A 22,031-nucleotide genomic window follows, 5' to 3' on the forward strand; every position below is an offset into this window, starting at 1 on the left:
ACTACAGCGGCGGAGGGGCGGCAGCGGCCGTGACCCCCGGGTAACCCGGAGATCCCCACGGATTCCTGCCGGATTTTCCTCCTCGGATCCCCGCCGGATTCTCCCCGCCAGATCCCCGCCGCTCCTGGCCCCGCGGGTCCCCGGGACTGAGCTGCGCTGCCCCGCCGCGTCCCACCGTCCCGGGCAGGGCGGGGCTGCCGGACCCGGGCGCGCTGTAGAAAATGCCCCGTGGGCGATAAATATAAAACGGTATCAAAATCCCTGTGAGTGTTCCGAGTGCGGCGTCCCGGGGGACTCCGAGGGCGGCGGCAGAACCCCCCCTCCCGGGTAGGGTCAGCCGCAGCGGAGTCCCCCGGTGCCGGTGCCACCGGTGCCGGTGCCAGCGGTGCCCGCGGGGTCAGTGGGAGCTGCTGGAGCCGGATCGCGGCTGCGGGTGGGCGTGGGGCCAAGCCCCGGCCGAGCAGCCCGGGAAGGAACGGGCGGAGCGGGGCGGCAGCGGAGGGGGCTGCGAGTCCGAGCTCCGGCGAGGGTCGGGGTCGGGGCCGGGGGCGTCCACCCGCGGGGGGCGCGGCCCCTCGGCGCCCACCCAGGGGTGCAGGGCGGCGGCGTGRGCAGAGCGGCTGCGGACCGGGCAGCGTTTGGCCCGGGGGCTGGCGGTGGGGGAGCTACGGGAGCTGGGGAGCACCGGGGGCGAGTGGGGCACCGGGGCAGCGGGCTGCGAGGGCCGGGACGGCGGCGGGACGGCCGCGGACAGGCGACAGGGACAGGCGTGAGGTTGCGGGGCGCACAGGTGACCCTTCAGCAGCTCCATCATCCCCTGCAGCTCCCGGCTGAGGTGCGAAACCTCCTGGTTGAGGTGGTTGATCTGGAAACRAACAGAAAGCGGTGAGCGCCGGCCGATGTCCCCGGGCTTTTCGGGGACGTGCACCCACCTCTGGTCCCCACCACACCTCCTGGTTGAGCCTGCTGATGTTCTGCTTTATCTCCTCTGCCTCCRTCACCAGGGCCGGGCCGCCTGGGTCGGTCCCTGCTGGGGAGGACACGGACAGTGCTGGAGGSTCCCCCCGAGCCTCCCAGCCCCAGGGCCACCTCTCTGGCCTTACCGGGCGGCTGCTGGCGGTACCTGAGCTGGGCGAGTCCCTTGCCGCGCTCGGCRGCGGCTCCGCGTTGAAGCAGAAGGTTTGTGGCTCTGATGTGCCTCCGTTGTCTTCAATCCCGTCCACGACCCTAGAGCAGGAGGGGGTCAGGGCTGCCCCGGGTCACCCCTTCACCCCTCTGCCACCATCTGGGCAGCCCCCCAGAGCCCCTCGTAGCCTGATCGGCAAAAAACCCGCTGCCTGGCCGGCAAAATCTCATAGCTTGGCTGGCACAAACCCAAACCTGGTTGGCACAAACCCAAACCTGGGTGGCACAAACCCATAGCCTGGCTAGCACAAACCCACAGCCGTACCTGGGGCTGAGGTCGGGCGGGCCGTTGGTGTGCAGGGAGGGGATGAGAAGCTTGGCCGGCCTCCTGCCCACGCCACCGTCCCGCTCCAGGAGCCGGGTGTCCCGCCGGCACTGCGGAGAGGCGCTGCGGCTGCCGCGGCTGCCGCGGGCTGGGGGTTGGCAGTTGTGCCGCAGGGCTGACACCTGGCACAGGTCATCGCCCAGGAGGCTGCTCAGCGAGCCACGGCGCACGGAGCTGCTCAGCTGGGGCAGCAGCAGCTTGCGGCGGGAGGTGCTGGCGGCCGACTGCTGGAAAACCTCGTCGGGCTCCTCCTCAGCCTCCAGAATAGAGGGAAGGGGCTTCTCCGGGGCAGCGCCGCTCTCCGGGCGAGGCTGCGGGCGGGAGGGAGGTCAGGACTGGCTCCAGGTACAGCAATGCCCGCCCCGTCCTCCCCCATCGCCTCGGCGAGGGACGAACCTGTGGCGCCTGCGGCAGCCTCGGGGACCGGGAGTAGCGGCASAGCCCCTGCGGGGAGAGCAGACGGTACCGGCTCAGCAGCAGGAGGGACCCCCCCGCAGCTCCACGGGGACCAGCCGCGGGCCCAGAGCCCCCCCAGCCACTCGGTGTCCCCCTGGACAACCAAACCTTCCCCAGTCTCTGCAATCCCTCACCCACTCTCTGCTGCTGCCATGGAAATGATGAACTGCCCAACCTCTGCCTGAATGTCCCGAGCCAGAGCCGAGGCTGCACCCCAAATCCCAGCCTTGGCTCAGCCTTCAGAGCACCACCAGCTCTGTCTGGCGCATGCAGCCAGCTGGGGAGGGAGATGGGGCTTCTGCACAACCTGGCACAGGCTCCTGGCATTCTCCTGTCTCGGTTTGTTTATACCCTTCCTCTGTTATGGACTTGGTAGGGCTGTTTGGGACCTAGAGACTGACCTCCCACACTATCTTCACCGGGCCGGGGGGAAACCGGGTACCAGTGAGTTGCTCCAGGGGAGCTCCAAGCCTACCGCAGCAGAGCCGGGGGAGGAAAAGTGCAGCAGAGCCATTTCTGCAGCAGAACTGGCTGCTGGAGYCGTCAGCGTGACTAAACCCGCAGCTCCCAGCTGCCTCCTGCATTCCGGGGGGCTTTGCCCTGTCTGTCTGTCCTGCAGTGCTGCTCCAGTTCTCTCCACCCCCATTTCCAAGCCTTCCATCTGCCTCAGCCTCCTGCATTGCAAATRCTCTTTCTGCCGATTCCCTGAGCTGCACAGAGCCAGGACAGGACATACCTGCAGGCCGGRGTGGCAGAGCTGCAGCCCCTGCCCCAGCCTTGGAGCACAGACTCCCCTTCCATGGCCATGCACAGCCCTGGCCCGGGGCCATGAGAACGGGAAGGRGCCTGTGAAGGAGGACACGCACCCACCTCCATCTCGCTGCCCTCCCGCAGGTTGAAGGTCAGGTCCTGGTGTATGTCGGCTGTAAATTTGCTGGCATACTCGGGGTAGAGCTGCAGCACCTCACAGAGCCCCCGCAGCCCGATGTGCTGCAGGTCGCAGTAGGTCARCGCCTTCACGTCCGCGTTGGTCTTGATCACCTGGTCGGTGCTGCACAGGTCGGCCCCAATCAAATCCCCTTTGCCTGCAGGAGGGAATGAGGAGTGGGCTAGTGAGCTGAGCCCCGAGCCCCTCACTCTGCCAGGCAGCAGGAAGGGCTGGGGCAGAGCCCACGTCACCTGCCCTCACCCAGGATGGCCAGGACCACGTCGTCCCTCAGCACCTCGAGGGATCCGGAGCAGACGAAGTAGTTGGCCTGCAGCGCGTCACCCTGGCGCAGCAGATACTCCCCGGGGGCGCAGAATGAGGTCTTGATGTGGAGTGAGAGGGAGCGGAGGCAGCCCCGGCTGGCTGTCTCGAAGATGGGCAGCTGCAGGATGTCCTTGTTGAGGTGCATGGCCACGTCYGCCCGCAGCTCGTCGGGGAAGTCGTGCAGCAGCTGGGGAGAGCAGAACCGGGGCTTTGGGTGCAAGGGGTAGGGAGCAGGGAGAAGCTTTCCTACAGCCCTGCAGCCCCGGGGGACAGATCCCCCTCCAGAGTGGGGAATCTCTCTGCTGAGCTGCCCTGGTGTCTCAGCAGTGCCCGGYAGTCCTGGCTCGCAGAGGCAGGCCCTGGCTGTGGTGATCAGCAGCTGCTGCTCCATATGCCCATCCYGCTCCCCATGCTGGCAGGAATCCACTCCAGACCCGGTCCCTCCAGCACTGCTCCCACCCCTAGCCCTGCCAGCCCCATCACCCCCACCCTGGGTGCAGATCGAGGCCAGAGGGGGCTGGCACAGCCCCACCAGCCCCTCCTACCTCATTCGCATCAATGCCGTTGTTCACCGACCAGGTGGTCTGGAAATACTCCAGCATCCTCTGCTTGAGCTGCTGGGGCAGGTGGTGGACGCGGATGAAGTCCTTGAGGTCCTTCATGCGGGTGTGGTAGAGCGAGCGGCGCGAGTACATGCGCTGGATGATGGCCGTGACGTTGCCAAAGACAACGGCGTGCATCAGCGCTGGGGACAGAGGGACAGCAGCATCAGGGCCAGTGAGGAGCAGCTTGGGGGGCTGCACCCCAAATACCCCAGCACGTGCCCATCACCTCCCAGGGACACAACGCTCTGTGAGTGCCCTGCTCACCCCCGATGAGCATGGTGCAGATGGAGAAGATCTTCTCGGTGTCGGTGTTGGCGCAGACGTTGCCGAAGCCCACGCTGGTCAGGCTGCTGAGGGTGAAGTAGAGGGAGGCGATGTAGGCGCTGCGGATGGARGGGCCCCCCAAGGAGTTGTTGATGTAGGGAGCCTCCAGCCTCTTGCCCAGCTCGTGCAGCCAGCCTGCCAAGCACAGCCTGGGGTTAGAGCTTGTGGGAGCCAGCACTCTCTGCCCCGGTGCCCCGAGAGTGCCCCCACCACGCTCACCGATGTCCCAAGTGCGGGGGTCGTTGCTCTCCAGCTCGCTGCGGCCGATGACGTACCAGATGCAGGCCATCCAGTGCGCCAGCAGCGCGAACATGGACATGAGCAGCGTCAGCACCATGGCACTGTACTGCGAGTACCGGTCCAGCTTCTGCAGCAGCCGCAGCAGCCGCAGCAGCCGCACCGTCTTCAGCAGGTGAACCAGTGAGGTCTGGGGGGCAGACGGGAAGGTGAGCCCTGTGGAGCTGGAGGTGGGGGCAAAAAGGGACCCCAACACCACCCCCAGGGCGGGGAAACCTTTGCCACCTCTACAGCTGCCAGGAGGGTCATGGGCTACAGGGTGTGCCAGCTCATCTCCAAGCAGCCTTGTCCCCAACACCCAGCATCAGCCAGGGCACTGAATATCCCCAGATGTGGGTGTTGGACAGGGGCAGGGAGGTGGGCGGTGGCTTTGCTGTGTTTGTGCCAGGGGCACTCACCACAGTGACATTGAAGATGTAGAGCAGATCGAAGGGCAGGGCAGCGATCAGATCCACAAAGAACCAGGTGGCCACGTAATGGATGCAGATGGAGCGAGGGTCRTACACAACCTGGCCCGACTGGCTCACGTACGTTGTCCTGAAGTTCAGGATGATATCTGCCCCAGGAGAGCAGGACCAGCACTGACCACCCCRGCMRAGCCCAGCCAGGRTCCACAGCCAACATCAGTCTCACTTSTGGTGTGCTCAGCACCAACAACAAGGGCACAGCCACCCCAGCTCCCCTCTCCATCACCCTCATCCCTGCCCCTCGCTGTCCTCTCTCCTGGATGGGCGCTCAGCCCTGCACACAGACCTACCCAGGATGAAGAGCATCTCCACGGCGATGTCGCTGACGATGGTGCTGCGGGCAGCRGACAGGCTGTCCTCCGTGCCCGTGAAGCAGACGTTGTAGGGGACAGTGATGGCCACGTAGAAGGTGGCCAGCAGGATCAGCCAGTCCCAGAGTGCCTTGAAGATGCTGTAGTGGAACAGGATGAAGCGGGACTTCTGCACCGAGACCACCTTGTACTCGGGGACGGACGGCTTGTTCTCAAACACGTTCTGYAGGAGCAAGAGTGGTACGTGGATGGTGCAGGGGCCATCCACAGCCATCCCTCCTCCCGAGTCCTGCCAGCCCGTGATCACACCRGGGTGATGGACAACCCCTTTCCTGCATTGAGGTCACCCTCAGAGATGGGCGCAGRGTGCCCAATTATGTCACATCAATTAATGCAATGTCAGTGCTATTAACAGTAATCTCCTGGCAATGCCAACTGCTGCCTGGAACCATCTCAGGTGCCAATTCACATGCTGGGGGAGAGCAGAGGTGAGRGCAGAGCCAGGRCCACCCCATCCAAGTCCCCAAAAGTCAAGACTGGTKCACTGCTCTTTAGCAGCTCTCAGACCCTCTCTCTGACCCCAMAACTGCAGGTGGCACCTGAGGATCCTGTTCTGGGAACCACAGCTGTGTGAAGGGGCTGGCACAGGACTGATTCAGGTCCCTGCTCTGTCTGGCAGCTCCACAGCTCTGGCACCCTGGTAACAGCACTCCCCAGAGCCAGCATGGCTGTGCTCAGAGCCAGCACTGGGGTTTCCTGACACCGAATGTGCGAGGAGAGGCACAGCTCTGCCAGAGCCACCAGCTCTGCCATCTCCACAGCAAGTTCTGGGCACCCACTGGCTTCTCCTRCTGCCAACCAAACACACGTGCAGCCTGGCTACAGCGTGGCTGCCAGGGCTGGGGGGCATTTCAGGTCAGGGAGGGATGGGAGCAGCATCCCAGTGTGGCTGGACTCTGCTGGGGGCTGCTCTCAGGGAAGCTGCTGCTCTGCCAGTTCCCCACAGCCCCACCCCAGGAGGCACCGGGGTCCCCCAGACCCTTACACGGTTGATTTTCATCTCACTGCGGTCCCTCCGGGCAAATTGGTCGCTGAGCCGGTGCAGCATGGTCCTGCCCTGCCTCCGTGCAGCCCGCAGGTGAGAGTTCCCGGGCTTCTTGCTCCTCTGCTTCTCGCTCCTCTGCTTCTCTGCRGTGGACAAGGCACACTGAGTCAGGGGGAGAGCTGTGCCATGGGTGCACATGGCGGGCATGACCCACCAAAAATCAGGGAACCCTTTTGCCACATGCCCACTGCTCACACGGCTCCCTGAATCCCATCCCCACTCTACAGCCCCTGCTCACCCTCCTTCTTTTCACCCGGGCAGCTCTTGCCCCGGCTCTCTGTGATGTCCTTGAAAGAGAAGAGGAARAGCACCACCTCCCCCTTTTCATTCTTGATGGGCATGATGTCCAGCAGGCACCAGAAAGCAGCTCCTGCGCGGAGGGGAGAATTGGTGAGGTCAGGGCAGCCCCAGCACCGCCCAGCATCTTCCTCCCAGGGCCACATTTTGGCAGGGGCAAATCCCAAATCCCACACGCCACTCACCATCCTTCTTGTAGAAGCAGACTTCAGTCTGGAACTCCTGCCTGCTGTCCAGTGCCTTCTCGATGCCCTGCAGGATGGGCTCGCTGGTCTCAGCCCCGCAGAGGAAGCGGCAGCTGCAGTTCTTCTGCATGACCTCGGTGCGGGCAAAGCCGGTGAGGTCGCAGAAGCCATCGGAGCAGTAGACGATGGGGAAGCCGCAGCGGCCCTGAGCGTTTGCCAGGATGAAGTTGCTGTCTGAAAGGAGACACAGCTGCCCCCGAGGCCTTGGGGCACCTCAGGGGGCACCAACAGCAGCCCAGCCCTCYTGGAGCCCCACGTGTCGCTCTGGGAAGTGGAGACAGAGCTCCATCCTGCTGCTGGCTGCCCTCAGCTGTTCCCAGAGCTTGCTCATCCCCTGTCCTGCTGTCCCCAAGGCCCCAGCCTGRGCAGGACCCCAGCCCCGTGCTCTGGAAGGGGAAGGAGCCCGGATCCATGTCCTGGCCCCCATCACCCACGCGAGGCAGCTCACGCCTCCCCCTCGGCCATCTGCCGCTGCAGCTCTGCYGGGCTCAGGGAGCTTAGTGGGAGCAGCAGCTCCCAGCTGGGCACATCCAGCCCAGRGGTGCCCAGCTGCGGTGCTGAGACCCCCAGAGGCGTTGGGCACCAGCTGAGGGGGTGGGAGAGAAGCCATGAGCCCGCAGGAAGCCAAGGGTCAGTGCCCAGCTGGCGTGGGCCACAGATGGACMACAGCATCCTCGGCCTCTCGGCGACACAGAGTGTCCCCAGCATCGCCCAGCCGCGGCGGGGGGGTGGCACCGGGCACAGTAAAGCCCTCATCAGCCCTGAGCCATTCACAGAATCACTGCTCTGCCCCTCAGCACCAGCAGGACAGATGGGGTCACATTATCAGAGTGTCAAGGAAGGGCCTGTGCGACTGTGATGGCACCCAGCGGGGGCAGATCGGGGGGTTCTCAGCCCCAAAAATGATCTCAAAATCAAAAATTGGATGGGCGACCAGCTCAGCACCCTCGCACCGCGCAGCCAGGGTCGGGTAGATGTGCTCTGCCCCTTCTCACAGGAGAAAAGAGCCCATCCGCAGTGATACCCACACACCATGGCATCACACCGAGTGGTGCCAGGGCAGGGCAAACGCAGCAAGAGGCAGYGGGAGGGAGGGGAGGGAATGAGGCAGCCCTGGCTGATGGGGGTGCCGTGGGGCCACCACMGCACAGCTCAGCCCAGGATTAGCTCCGAGAAGCAAAAATAGCCTGAAGCTGTGACTAAGGCCAGATTTTGGCTCTGGGAAGCCGGGATTATGGTGATATCCAGGATGTGTTATTAGAACAGAAAACAAGGGTTTGCATTTGGGAGTGGCTCGCTGAGCTGGAGGATGTGGCYGTCGCGGGCTTGGCAGACCCCAGCCGTGGTGGCCACTGTGCCTGGCTGGGTGCCCCGGGTCCAGAGCAGCGGCTGCCCGGGAGAGGCAGGGTTAACTCCCCACAGGGTATCACTGCGCTAAACCCCTCTCCATGGCAGATAAAGCCGATAAGAGGCACATCAAACCCGCAAAGCCCCACACTGTTTAAAAGTGCCCGGAGGYGGYTGGGCAGCTTGGGTGACTTTGGGGMACTGCCAGGACACTGGAGGCAAAACCAGGCTCCCCGGGGCAAATTCCCAAGGCTTTGGTCGTGGTGTTGCAGACAGCTTCCCCGGGGACCCTTCCCTTGGAGAGTCAGATCCAGAAGCTCTGCCCCTTTGGAGGGACAGTGGGATCATCACCACCATGAGGCACATGWGGCTCTGCCCTGTCACCTCCAGGCGCAGGAAAAAGAGAATTCTCAGGCATTACAGCCCCAAAAGTAACATCCCAAATCCCASCTCCCCAGGCAAACGACCCCCTGCGCCACCAGGGCTGTCCAGTGTCACTCCAGGCCGGGAGACAGCTCAGCATCGCACCAAACACATGCTCCAGGGTGCTCCGAGTGCCTCGGTGGTGCCCTGGGAGGTGGCTCCAGGCTTCCAGGGTCACACCAGTCCCTCAGAGAAAGGGAGGAGATAGCTCGCCATGCAGGCAGAGCAGAGAGACACCTGCTCCAGGTGTTTTTGAGGGAAGCTGAGGTCAGTCCTGAACACGGCCGGTCCCCGGCGGGCTGCACGGTGCCAGCAGTGCTGGAGTTAGCGTGCGGCATCACCATTCCCGGCTCCAATCCATCCCGGCACATGGGCACCGACAGGAACCCGGGGCACCATTCGGGCACGGGACGGGGCATCGCGGGGCCCCGGGGCTCCCGGTGAAATCCAGGCGTGTYGAGACCGACCGTGCCCTCTCCGGGTCACCCTCGCCCCTCCCGCCGGCACCGGGATCTGTCCCTGGTGCTGAGCGCGGCTGCGGCGACACCGAGCGGCACCGGCGGTGGGAGAGGGGAGAGCATCGAGGGGGCGGCCCGGGACACGGACACGGACATGGGGAGTTCCGCAGCACCGAGCCCCAGTTCGGGACGGTCCCCGTACAGCGCGGGGGTGGTCACGCCCGGCCGAGCCGCGGGGTCTGCGGGTCGAACCCTGTCCCGCTCTCTGTCCCCTCCGGGACAGCGGCTTCCCCCACCCGGTGTCCCCCTTGCCCCCGCCGCCACGGCCCCTCCCCGGTCCCGTCCGTGCCCTACGTGTGCCATCGAAGCGGGTGGCGATGGTGTCCAGGAAGGTGTTCTGCGGCGCCAGCAGCCCCTTCATCACCGGCATCGTCCCGCCCGACCGGCCGCCCGCCGCGGGGCTGCGGCGGCGGGGCTGCCTCCGCCGCCCCCGGCCCCTCCGCAGCGCCGCAGGCTGATCCCGGCCCGCTCGGGGCTCCCGCCCCGCCCCCGCCCCGCCCCGGCACCGGGAGGGGCCTCGGCACCGTCGAGCCCCGTCCCCCGCCCGCGGGCAGGGCGATCTGGCCGGGGCGGGCACYGGGTTGGTGGCGCCGGGACCCGCTCGGCATCGGAGCCGCCGTACCGGGAGGCACCGGGACCCGYTCGGCCACGGGAGCCGCTCCCCCCCGGCCCTCCCGGGCACACGGGGCTGCAGAAAGAGCGGGACCCGCCTCACCCCGGTTCACCTCTGTCCTGGTACCGCCCTCAGGCAGCTGGTCCCGCCACGCCCCAGTGCAGGTGCCGCAGGTGAGCCCAGTCCGAACTCCGCGGAGGAAGGCGCTGTGCCCGCCCAGCCCCTCCCCAGAGAGACAACAGAGCCGGGTGACATCAGGCTACCATTTATTGTAAAAGGCCGCGGTGCCCGCGGTGCCCTGAGCAGGCTGGGCCAGGGCCAGGGCAGGGAGGAGGTATCTAAAAGTGCTATTTACACTGAGCTCCGGCTGTGTGTCCCCGGAGTCCATCCTGCCAGGGATCCCTTCTCTGTCCCCGCCGCCCCCATCCCGCTCAGTAAAAGCTCCTTGCAGCTGCCTGGGCCTGGCTCGTACTCAGGTCCTTCCCTGAGTGTCCCTGGCACTCCCTGGGGCCGGCAGGGCTGGTGTCAGCACCTCGCGGTGCCGGTGTCGGCTGGGCGTCCGTGCCCGCGGGACAGCCCAGTGTGTCGTGGCAGGCGGTGCCAGGCTGCTGCCCGCGCTTGCCCATGGTGAGGATGCCCGCTGCGTGGTTGCCGGAGCCATGGAGCAGGCGGTAGAGCCGGCTCTGGAAGGCCAGGGGGACGCTCTTCCTCTTGCCCAGCGTGAGGATGCCAGCGGCGTGGTTGCCCATGCCGTGCAGGAGGTCGTAGACGCGGCAGGAGCAGGTCTTCTGCCGGCAGCAGTGGGGCAGGTTCTGCCGGGCAGCAGCCAGCGAGCAGAGCAGGAGCAGCAGCAGGAGGCAGGCAGCTCGCCGGGGCTGCCGGAGCAACGGGCAGCGTTAGGGCAGGGCAGCGACAGTGCGGGGCGGGGGGACACTGCACAGCCCCGGCACCGCGCCCCCGCTGTCCTCACCGGTGGTTCAACTTCCCCCGCTCTGGTTGCTGCTGCAGGGTCCAGCCCCACACCCAAGGAGCGTCACCCTTTGGTGTCCTGTGGCTCAGACCTGTCCTCACTGTGCCCCTGCCCTGCTCTGGCACACAGCAGCTGTGGCAAACTCCCTCCTCTCGCTGTGCGGTGCCACGGGACACGCAGTGAAAGCACCCATGCTGCAGGCACTGCATGCCCAGCTCCCTCTCAAAAATCCCCTCATCGGCTGCTGGCTACAGTCAGGGACTCCCGGGGATTTGCTGCGCACTCAGAGCTTCCCAAGAAACCAACCAGGCCCTCCCGCACCCCCAGCCCCACATTCCGACCTCCCGCTCATCACTGTCCTCTTGTCCCCAGGGGCTGCCGCACCCCAGCCCCACCTTGGCGTTGGACACCTCCATCCTTCCCGGGGTCTTCAGGCGGCCGAGCGGCTCTGGGGCATGTCCCATGGGCAGCTGAGAGCACAGCACCCTGCACTGCCACTGCCACTTTATAGGGCCCAGCACAATAGTGCTGCCAAAAATACCCCCGGGGCAGCGGGATCAGCCGGTCTCTGGGAGACGTGGGAGCGCTGTGGCCGGTAGCCCGGAGACCATCCAGGCTTTTCCCCTCATTTGCAGCTCCCCATTGTGTGGGTGCTCACTGGACGGGGTGCCTGGCACTAATGAGGCCGTAATTGACCACTGGGCTGGCACAAAGGGGCTGAAGGTCAGCGCTGGCCGGCTCCGGTGTGTGGGGCCGCTGMTCAGAGCCCCATTAGGCTAATTAATCCCCTGAACAAAGGGGTGCCAGCAGCTCTACAGCTCCCTGACTGACGTGGGGAGCCGTCACCCTGTGCTTGGCCGGTGCCAGGGAGGGACGGTGCCACCAGCGTCCTGCACCCGGTGTCACCCTCCACCCCCTTTGGTGACACCGCCCCACCCTGACCCTGTGCCTGGAACAGAGGGAGCAGCAGGGCACCAGGGAGGCTCTCACATTCTTTATGACACTCCACAGCCCCGGTCCAACCCCAGAACACCTCCAGCTTTTGCTTGTGCTGGAACTCCCTCACCCTGGGGGATGAACCCAAACATTTCCCTGATGCCAGAAGCCAYGTTTGCGATTCAGTGACATCCTAGCCCCACACCTGCTGCATCAGAGAACCTCCCAGCCCATCTGCACAGCGAGGACTCCAGGGATGCTATGGAGGTGATAGCACCAGCCAGATTTTCTCCAGGGCTGGTGAAGGTCAAACCTGAAGCCCTGGGGAGGGTGAGYAAGAGCCCAGACCTGTGGTTACTTTTCTGAGTGGCATCTGGCACAGCAGACTGCGGGTCCATGCATGTGGGCACCAGGGTACCAGCATCCCCACCGGCCCCACGGCAGAGTAGTGGCTCCAGAAGCAGATGGAGGGGATGGATGAGTCCCCTGGGAGCTTGGTGAGGCAAGCAGGAGCAGGGACATCTCTTCCCACCCTCTCCACTGAGTTCTGGTGCCCCATCAACACGGCAGAGCTCAGGCACTCAGCCTCACACGCATTCCCCAGGCCGGCCGGGGCTCCCTGCTCCCAGCCCCTGCAGCCAGGGCTGCTCAGTCCGGGCCCCCGAGCCCCAGACCGGGGTCAGCAGGATGCCGTGTCTCCGCCTCCGTCTGTCTCGGGGATGGGCTCCAGCGGGGCCCGCAGCCGGGAGGGCTCCGGCGAGGCCGATCCGTTCCTGCCGATGCCGCAGGACTGTCCCGCATTGTGGATCTGCCACAGGTTATCCAGCGCCTCCGCCTTGGCGTGCTTGAGGAGATCAGCCTGGCCCTGCGGGGAGGAGAGGTCGGGGGGTGTGTTAGGGTGGAGGCAGGAGGGTGAGGTGGCAGGGGAAGGCAGGGCAGGCGTGTCCGAGCAGCTCTCGCCCCCACCTTGAGGACGGTGATGTTCCAGGCGAAGCTCTCCAGCGCCTTCTGCAGCTTGCGGCCCCGCAGCCCCTCCTTGGCCTCGATGCGGTGCAGCTCCTTGTGGAAATCCATCCCTGSGTGGACGGGAGCGGCGCTCAGCGGCTGCAGGGACGCTGGCACAGGGACAGCAGCCGCCCACAACCAGAGGGATGTCCTACTGCACGGGCTGCAGGCTGGATGGGCGCCCCACTGCCCCAGCAGCCTCAAAACTCCTCCCTGTCGCGAATGATGGCCCCAATACCCCAGCACCACGGTCAGCCCCAGCCGCTGGCCCCCGGAGCCCATGAGGTGAGGAAGGGCAGCGAACACCCCGGGCAGAGACACAAATCTCGCACTCCGTGGCTCACCCGGGGGGACTCAGAGCGGGGCCACCGTGCCCCCCCATCCGAGCGCGGCCCCGTCACGGCGCTACACGTGGCATCCTCGTGAGYGGGGGCTATATTTACCCCTCCTGACGCAGCACCGGCTCCGGGCCCACGCGAGGGCTCCCACGCAGCCCGCTCGCCCTCGGGCTGCCAATCAGCTCGCCCACGGCCCCTCGCCCCCGCCGCGCCCGCTCCTCCCGGACCCCCAGCTCCTGCCGCTACCGGCTGTGTCAGCACCGCAGGGGCTCGTCCAGGGCGAAAGCAGGGACAGACAGCACCATGGGGTGGGGGTTGCAGCCCCCAAATTGCTGCCTGCATCCCCCAAATTGCTGTTGCCACAGCCCCGAGGGGCTGCGCGCCGCAAAATCCCCCTGCCCGGCGGCACCGCAGCACAGCAGCCAGAGCAGTGCAGGAGGGCACGGCACCAGCCTGTGCCCTGCAGCCCCTGCCCCGCTGCTCCACTCCCCCGGCGCTCGCAGCAGCGGCAGAGCCGAAAGCCAAGAGCTTGGGGAGATTTCCGTCTGCCGCGTGGGCTGGGAACAAACACGGCTGCTGGCAGCAAGGCTGGCATGGCGGGGACAGCAGAGCAGGGCCCCCTCCTTCTTCCCCAGCTTCTCCAGCTCCTGACATTCTCCCAGCCCCATGGGGAGCCCGCAGAAAGCCCTGGGGCTGGTGGGGCTACTCCAGCGGGGTCCTGGCCAGCAGATGAGCCATGGAACCATCGGGGCAGGGGTCCCAGGCAGCTGCCAGGGTGGGGGGCAACCGCGGGGAGGACCAGGGCAGGCGGCAGCAGCACCTGCTTGTGTGGGTTCTGCCATGTGTTTGGGAAGTCTTAACACTCAGTTGCCTCTTCTGCCGTCAGCCCCAGCCTGTTATTTCTGGCACTAATTATGTTCTGGCTTTTGACAGCTAATGACTCTTCCCCGCTTCCTCATCAGCCTCCCCCACTCCTCTTGCTCCCTCCCGCACAGTTCTGCAKCCCACCCACCCACACCCTGCCCCAGTGCAAGCAGCCCTGAGCCCCAGCAGCCCGGGACATGCCTGGATGCACTGCCAGAGCCGAGGCTGCCCTCCAGAACCCACCTGCTTGCTGTGCCTGGATCAGCTTCCCGTACACCGCGTCGGCAGACTCGATCAGYGTCCGGCTGGTCTGGATCATCTGCGGAGAGGGGCAGCATGAGGAGCTGGGCAGCCCCAGCCCTGTGCCCCCTGGGCATCAKGGGCTGCCCCCTGCACCAGCACTGTCTGGCCCTCCTCATCTAACCCCACATGGGGTGACSAGCAACTGGCCAGTGGGCAGGTTCCCTTCAAAACTGAGGAAGGAAGGAAGCAGCTCTGGCTGTGGCTGTTAATGGGATTTCTCCCACGTTTTGGGACCAAGGCAAGGGACAGGCAGAGCAGGCACAGGGGAGGGGCTGCAGTGTCCCAGGGTTGGACTGATCTGGGCAATCCTGTGCCTCGTGTAGCCCCTTTGCCCACTCACCTTCCCCTTCCCCAGGATGGGTACAGTGCGTTCAGGGTYCCCATCTGTGCCGGTTTGAGATAATTTTATGGGTGGGCAAACACTCCCAAGTTCCAGCAAGCCCCCCCACCCCAGGTCCTGGAAACAAAATTTTCATAACTTGTGGGCATATTGTTCTGGTTTGTTAAATAAATAGGTTTTTTTCCTTTTCACTTTCCTCTCTGTGGAAAATTTTGTTTCCAGGACCCAGGTGGGGGAGAGAGGGGGTTTGCTGGAACTTGGGTGTGTTCACCCACCCATAAAATTATCTCAAACCAGCACAACTTTTCTCCCAACTTTCTTTGGCAGGGTGCTGGTCCCAGTGTCACTGACCCCAAGGAGTCAAGCCCCAACAGGATGGCACTTACCGTCTCATAGGCAGTGAGGACCTTGCGCAGCAGGTCGGGGATGGGGCCCTGGGCCTCCATGGGGGGGTACTGCTCTGCCAGGTTGAGGGTGACGCTGGGCGCGCTGTCGCTGTGCAGCAGCCACGTGGACACCGTCAGGATGCACTGCTTCATGTTGGCAGCGGGTGTCAGCCCACACAGCTCCTTGAAGGAGACCAACGCATTCTGCAGGCAGAGATCACAGTCAGGAGCGCAGCTGGGAGGGTCCCCAGGAGCCCCCCAACACAGGAACACCCCCAATTCCCACATCTCTCTGCTCCACATATGGCTCCTCACTCATGTCCCCCAGAAAAAGGGGGACACCCGGGCTCCCCAACCCTCTGCAGGGTCCGTACCTGCACATTCTCCCGCAGGTCGGTGGCCTCCCGCAGCGGCTGGGTGGCCGTCCGGAACACCTCATCGATGGCTTTGATGCCGGTGGCCTTGGTGGAAGTGTACTCGCGCACCCGGCGGCCCCGGCGCCCTGCCAGCCCCCGGCGGTGCCCCTTGCCCCCGCCGCGGCGGTCAGTGATGGCCACRTGCACAAAGAGGGTGGCGTGGGGCAGGGGCTCTCCGGCCAGCGACTGCAGGGGGACRTGGCGGTAGCCGGGCTGCAGGCACTCAAAGGGGATGGTGTACTGGGCGATGAACTCGTCCCCGATGTAGTCATCGTCCAGCACGACGAAGCGCAGGACAGCCAGCTCCGGCAGGTTGATCTGGAACTCCAGGCTCTCGTCGAAGATGGGGTTGTCCCCGCTCTGCAGGGCCGTCTTGGTGCGGTGCTCAGCGCAGTCGGCCGGGATGCCGTGGATTTCAGCRCACACGTAGGGCTCCACCACCTCCCCCTTGGCCCCCGAGCCCTTGGGCTTGGGCAGGTTCTGCCCGCTGATGACCTTGAGGTGTAGGAGCTGGGCGGGCACCCCGGGCAGCGAGTCCTTGGCGTTGGCACTGAAGTARGAAACCTCCTCCCGCATGATGGCCGGGCGGAGCACGTAGCCACAGGCCCCRTTCTGCCGGAACCAGCCCGCGTTCAGGTCCATCATGAGCCCCGGCGTCTGGTAGTTCATGGCCACCATCTGGCAGCCGCACTTCCAGAAATCCTGGGGGTTCATGTTGCTGGCGTCGATGCGCATGGGGCTGGGGTAGACGCGCGACAGGAACCGCTTGTTGTAGCTGACCAGCTCGGCCGGGCACTCGTTGGCGAAGCGTCCCGCCTCCACCTCGCTGAAGGAGCACATCTCCCAGTAGCGCTGCCCCCGCCGTGAGCTCTCGAAATCCTGGAAGGGGACGGCCTGGCAGAGACTGACCAGCTCCGAGAGCTCGCGGCTCAGGCGCACCCGCCGCAGCCCTCCTCCCTCCGGCGCCTCCCGGTCCTCCTGGCCCAGCCGSCGCGCCAGCTCCCAGCCTTCCTCCTCGTCCGACACCTCGCCCTCGCTGTCCTCGCAGCCGGGCGGCAGCTTCTTGCCCTTGATGAGGATGCGGCCCTTGAGCTCCTCCGGGGAGGGCAGGTAGGACGCCACGGGGTTGGGGGGCTCCAGGTACAGCTTCTCCCCCAGCGTCTTGCGCAGGCACTGGGCAGCGAGGCGCTGCTGGGGGGCCGAGCAGCGCACCACCAGGCAGAGGATGAGCGGGTAGGCGGAGGCGGTGAAGGCGTGCTGGTCGATCAGCCCCACCACGGCACGGAAGGGCACGCAGGAGGCGGCCGAGGGGCTGGTGTAGACCACGGGCTCGCCCTCGGGGCCGTCCCACAGCACCAGCTCGATGCTGCGGCAGCCCAGGCCCAGGGCGCTGATGTAGCCGCTGATGTCCGAGCGGCCCCAGAAGTTGTCCTCCAGCAGGCAGGCGCTGTGGGCAGAGCTGATGTAGTAGTGGGAGAGGGGCTGCGCCATGTCCTGGCAGACCTTGCGGTGCTGCGGGTCGAAGATGGAGCAGTCAGCAGAGAGCAGGTACCGCGTGAAGCCGTCGATGGCCAGGTAGCCCTTCTCCCGGCCCTCCTTGGAGGGCTCGTACTTGTGGACGATCTCCAAGCACTTCTCCTCCGTCACGCCCTCCATGCCCTGCTCCACCTCCAGGAACATCAGCAGGTCCTTCACGCCCAGGTATTCCTTGTTGCTGGAGAACTGCACCAGCAGGAAGAAGATCTCGGGGCGGGTGCAGAGCTCGCAGTACGCCTCCACGAAGAGGTCGCAGGCCACCTCYGCGCCGGGACGCTCGCTGGCCTTCTGCAGCTCCTTGAACTTGAGCTCGATGGTGGAGCTCTTCATGCCAGGGTTGAGGGCTTTGATCAGCTGCACAGCTCGGGACACGGGGATGCGGCCAGACTTCTCCAGGTCAGCAAGGTCGAAGACGGAGGAGATCCAAGACGTCCGGAGGCTGGGGTGGCCGGTGCCGGGCGCCTCAGGGCTGTGCTTCCCRTAGGACACCAGATACCTCAGCCCCATCACCCAGGCACTGACCACATCTGCTGAGCTGGCCACCAGGTCCAGGGACTCATAGTTGTCTCCATAGATGATGGAGAAGGCGCACTCGTCCGGGAACTGGTCRGAGAGGCCATTGCTGCGCAGGACCGGCGTCTTCTTGCCCACACGCACCTCTTTGACCGATTTGATCTCGATCTTGGCCTTCTCTGAGTCCTTCTTGGAGGGCTCCCAGCGCACAGAGCGCATGTCGGCGTCCAGCACGAAGAAGCGGCTGTACATGCGGGAGTTGGAGCGCACCTTCTTCAGCTCGCAGCCCTCCAGCATGAGGGAGATGCAGGCAGCTGTGCTGTTGATCTTGCGGTCATTGGGCATGGAGCTGAAGGACACYGTCTTCTTCTTGTGTGGCGGCCGCTGCCGGGAGCCATCCTGCCAGGGAAAGGGGCAGACCCATCAGGGACAGCCAGGCAGCACACACCCACCCGTTCCCTGCACCTCCTGCCCCACGGTCCCCCCGTCCCAACCCAAAGCAGAGCATGGCACTGGCCCCTGACTGCCCCAGGGTGTCCCAGTGCCATGCTAAGCCCAGTCYACTCCAATCCGCCCCTCCTCTGGGGGCTGGGAGCCAGCTCCAGCCCTGGCTTCCCTCGCAGCTCGCTGCCTGGCTTATTTTAACTCTGCTTTCCTTCCTTCCTTCCTGCTCCTGGCCCTGAGCTGGATCCTTCCCCACTGTTCGCTCACCCTCACAGGCACAGCCCAGCGCAGTCCCCGTCTCCCTGGCCTGGGGACACCAGAGGAATGAAAACACGCCCGGCATGAGATGCTCGAGCAGAGCTGCTCAAGACACCCCAGTCTTSTGCAAGGAGCAGGGCAGGACAGCCCCTGCCAGTGCCACGTGCTGGGGACAGCCACAGCCCTGTCCCACAGAGCACAGGGTCACGAGGGCACGGGCTGTTTGCTTCCAGCACCTCATGCTCACAGTCTGACCTGCCTCGCTACAGGGAGGGGGCACCCAGCTGCCACGGGGCTGGCAGGCACAGGGGATGAGGGGGAACAGCAGGGCCAGGAGTGTATTATGGGATGGATTTCATTAAGTAGCACAGTAGGAGGAGATTTAATCCACTTCTTCAAGATTATGGTGAGTCACCTCTAATCTGGTGGTGTCTCTGTCAAAGGCAGGTCCTGCTCAGCTGCCCAGGTCAGAGGTGAGGGGTTGTTTTGTGTTCCACAAGCACATCTCTGGGCAAGCACATCCCCGGGCAAGCACATCCCCGTGCCTGAGCCTGGAGGGTCGGGATCTGTCCCACAGGGCCAGCCAGCCCCAGCCAAGGGCATTCGGGATGGGTCACACCAACAGATGCACGGTTTCCCCAGGGAATGGGGAATCTTCCAAGGATGCCTGGGACACAACGGCCCAGGGAAGGTGGAACCAGCACCAGCCCTCAGCCTCTTGTTAGAGCCAGGCACATCCTACCATCCTGGAGCTCGGATGTGGGAGCTGTTTGCATCCTCTCGCTGCCAGATTGCTCCAAGGAGCTGGTCGAGCTCCACGACCCTGCCTCGGTGCCAGCCATCCCGGGTCGGCAGGGGCTGAGCGGCAGGTCCGCCACCGGCCAGCCCTGCGGGGAAGGACTCGATGCCGGATGCTTCCTGCAAGCTGCAATCTGAGCGCCCAGCTGACGGGCAGCCCCGGCCCCCACCTCGCCGCGGGGTGAAGGGCACCGAGGGCAGCACCTCCTGCCCCCGGCGGGATCCCCGCATCTCCGCACAGCCGCACCCACCCTGGGCGGCTCCGCACCGGGCCCCACGGCTGAAAACAGGAAATCCATCCGGAAAGGAAACACGGGCGGGGGGCCTGCCTGCACCCAGCGCCAGGGACCTGCTTCCAGCTGTGCCCACTGCAGGCAGCCAGACACACCCCACCGGCACCGGCCCCGCCGGTACCGCGGCCACCCCGGCTCAGGGCGAAAGCCCAAGCGCTCTCCCTGCAGACTCCCACCCTCGCGGGCTTAGATAGGGGAGGGGGTGCCCGCTGCAGCGCTTTGGGGTGCAGATGTGTGGCACAGACTCAAGAGATCCCTGCAGCACGCAGGCTCTGCTTCTTCCTCTGCASGGGCACGCAGCGAGCAGAGGGCAGTGGGTGCAAAGAGTCTCCTGTTTGCAGCTGCCCTGGGGCCTGGGGACAGACAGGGAAGAGACATTTCTCCCTGGCAGCCCCTTCACAGGGTGTTCCAGGTGGTCTTCAACCCTTGGGGACACGAATGCAGGTGATGGAGTAAGGCAGCAGTGGAGCCGGGAGGACACAGTGCCCACGGCAGCACGGAACACCCCCGGTCAGAGAGCAGAGCTCCGGCTGGAGCAGGGATCATGCTCACCGTGCCACCAAGCCGGCAGGGAGCAGGCAGAGCTCTGCAGAGCAAAGCACCCACTGGCCACGATGGCACCGACCGGCCACGATGCCGATGTTGACCACGATGCCAGAGGTGATGGTGGGCTGGGCACAGAGGGCACGTCCCAGCTCAGCTGCCTGAGCCCTGCCCAGCTCTGCAGCACGTGTTAAGCACCTCTTCAGCCAATTATCTCCTGCATTAGTGCCCTGGTGAGTGCTGATGGCCTAATCTCAGCCTCCACGTGACGGCCACAGTTACCGGCCACGGCCTCGTAACCCACTCTCAAAGCACAGGATGGAGARGGATCCATCAATTGTTCCTCCCTCCCCTTTATCTCCCAGCCTGGCCGTGATGTGACTCATTTGCGGCTGAATTCCCCAGGTCCCGGGGTCTCCTGCTCCCCCTACCCCAGGCCGGGCAGCGTGGGCAGGGGTGCAGGCAGGCAGCAGCCCCGGCGCGGGAGACCAGGCACAGCCAGGGCTTTTCCACCGCCGTTTGTTCCCTGCCAACAAGAGAGCGACTGACACATCCACTCCCCGCGGCACCAGCTGCCGCTCCCCAGCGAGGGGCCGTGGAGTCGGATCGCAGTAGAGGCACCACACAGCTCCCGGGGCCGGCGCACGATGGGGAGGGGGCTCAGGGGACAGGAGAGGAAGACGCTGGGAAAGGGACACCTTCTGCAGCAGGGAAGAACCGACCCAATACCCCCAAATCTCCCCCACCCCGACATCTCCCAGCCCACGGGACCACCAGCCCACTCCGCTTTCAGGCTGGGAAGAAAGAAGGGAACAGGTCCTGCAGCCAGGGCACAGGGACGCTGCAGGGGACAGCTCTGGACCCCGCTGCCCCAGGCGCCCCCGACTCCACAGAGCCACCGAGCCGCACTTTCAGATTCATTCCTCCAGCCTTTTCTGGAAATCCCAAAAAATAAAAGAGCTGGCAGGCGGCTCTTCCCACATGTGCCTCCGCTGCTTCTCAGGCCCCGGATGGACTCGGACATGCACAACGGATCAGCGCAAGCTGGGGACACTGTCCGGGGCTGACCTCCCCCCGGGCCAGCGCCCTCCCCCGCCAGCGCTGGCCCTGGGCCACCCGACCTTCACGTGAGGCCAAATCCCGCGGTGACGCAGGTGGTGACAGGGATGTGCCCGGCCCGGGGACAAGCGAGAGGTTCCCCACCCCCAGCCCGCGGTAGCCACGGGTGGCCCCTGGGCAAGGAAGGATGCTGGTCTGTCCCGGCAGGAGCAGGAGACCCCGGCAAGGTCCCCAAGGAAACCGGGCACAGACGGCGAGCTGGCACCAGCCTCTGGTGGCACGGGAGCACCGGCAGGTCCCCGTTCTGTCACCGCGTGGGCACAGCCCGGCCACCCCCGCAACAGTTTGGAACGAGAGCCTGGGCGGGCGCGGGCAGGGACTGGGGGTCCTGACATCGCTGTCCGAAAAACTGAATCGCGGGGACAGRAGAGTGGGGTCGGGGCATCACGGGAACAGCCCCCTCACGGTGTATTAATAGCACCGGAGCAATCCCGGCTTAAAATAGGATGCCGGGAGCAGGGAGGCGAGTCCCGGGCGGACGTGACCTATTGTGTCAGCGAGTAGCGCTGGCATCAGCACAATCAGGGGGGTTCATTTAGGAAAGCACACGTGTAATCCACTGCCCAGCCAGGTGGGAGACCCCCGAGACCCTCCCTGGGGCCCCGGCCCCACCACGGCCCGGCAACACCAACATCAGGTGTTRGGAGCAGAATGCAAGCTGGTCAGGCCAGGCCCAGGGCTCAGCGCTTGGCAGGAGAGAGCAGGGGAGAGCAGAAGCTGTTCGAGGGGTAGGAGTGGGCGTCTTCTCACTGGCAGGGGTGCTCTGAGCAGGACCGGGTGATGCTGCTGCAGGGCCGTGGCACTTGACAGGGCGACCCACGCACGCCCCGCAGAGCCGGGCCGGGCCGGGCCAGACTGTGCCCTTGGGGACCCTGGCYCCGGGCAGGGCGCAGGGACGCCGTGTCAGTCCCGGTGGGACCAGCACCGCGGGCAGGGGCAGCCCTCGCTCGCCCGGGGATGCGGTTGCTCTGCAGCTCCTCGGAGCCGCTCCACCGGCACAGGGGGAGCGAGGAGCGGCGGACAGMGGCGGTGCGGGGGAACGCAGGGCACGGCGGGGGGACACGGCTCGGCACCCCAGCGCAGCGCAGGTGCGGGGCCCGGGGCGCGGGGGGAAGCCGGGCCGGTGCATTGCCCGTGCGGGGCTCTCACCTTCATGATGCTGGCCCGGGGCGCGGCGGGCGCGGGGCTCCGCTCTGCCG

At 65.4% G+C, this 22,031-nt stretch overlaps 3 protein-coding genes across 3 annotated transcripts; all 3 read right to left on the bottom strand.

Moving 5' to 3' along the window:
• Positions 1-397: 397 nt before the first annotated feature.
• On the bottom strand, positions 398-9,527 carry KCNH4 (potassium voltage-gated channel subfamily H member 4). The gene is given in 17 exon segments (XM_057379536.1): positions 398-865; positions 951-1,030; positions 1,124-1,227; positions 1,451-1,821; positions 1,907-1,954; positions 2,703-2,780; positions 2,783-3,051; positions 3,156-3,405; positions 3,764-3,963; positions 4,088-4,282; positions 4,367-4,574; positions 4,843-5,000; positions 5,202-5,445; positions 6,268-6,410; positions 6,566-6,697; positions 6,810-7,043; positions 9,452-9,527. Coding segments are annotated over 17 exon segments (3,258 nt in total).
• A 501-nt stretch (positions 9,528-10,028) lies between these two features.
• HCRT (hypocretin neuropeptide precursor) lies at positions 10,029-10,663 on the bottom strand (the record flags this gene model as incomplete). The annotated part of the gene is made up of 1 exon (XM_057379546.1): positions 10,029-10,663. A coding segment is annotated over one exon (462 nt), but the record flags the coding sequence as incomplete, so codon positions are not given.
• Positions 10,600-22,025, bottom strand: LOC130581456 (inactive phospholipase C-like protein 2). Its single transcript, XM_057379564.1, has 6 exons — positions 21,982-22,025; positions 15,287-17,776; positions 14,913-15,116; positions 14,127-14,202; positions 12,643-12,752; positions 10,600-12,541 (listed from the first exon to the last, which is right to left on the bottom strand). The coding sequence occupies exons 1-6, from the start codon at positions 21,985-21,987 to the stop codon at positions 12,356-12,358; spliced, it is 3,072 nt and encodes a 1,023-aa protein (XP_057235547.1). The 5' UTR covers positions 21,988-22,025; the 3' UTR covers positions 10,600-12,355.
• Between the last annotated feature and the right edge of the window lie 6 nt (positions 22,026-22,031).

This window comes from Malurus melanocephalus, unplaced genomic scaffold (genome assembly GCF_030028575.1).
Source record: "Malurus melanocephalus ecotype Western Australia unplaced genomic scaffold, MMel_1.1 scaffold_411, whole genome shotgun sequence".
In the NCBI taxonomy this organism is placed as follows: Eukaryota; Metazoa; Chordata; class Aves; order Passeriformes; family Maluridae; genus Malurus; species Malurus melanocephalus.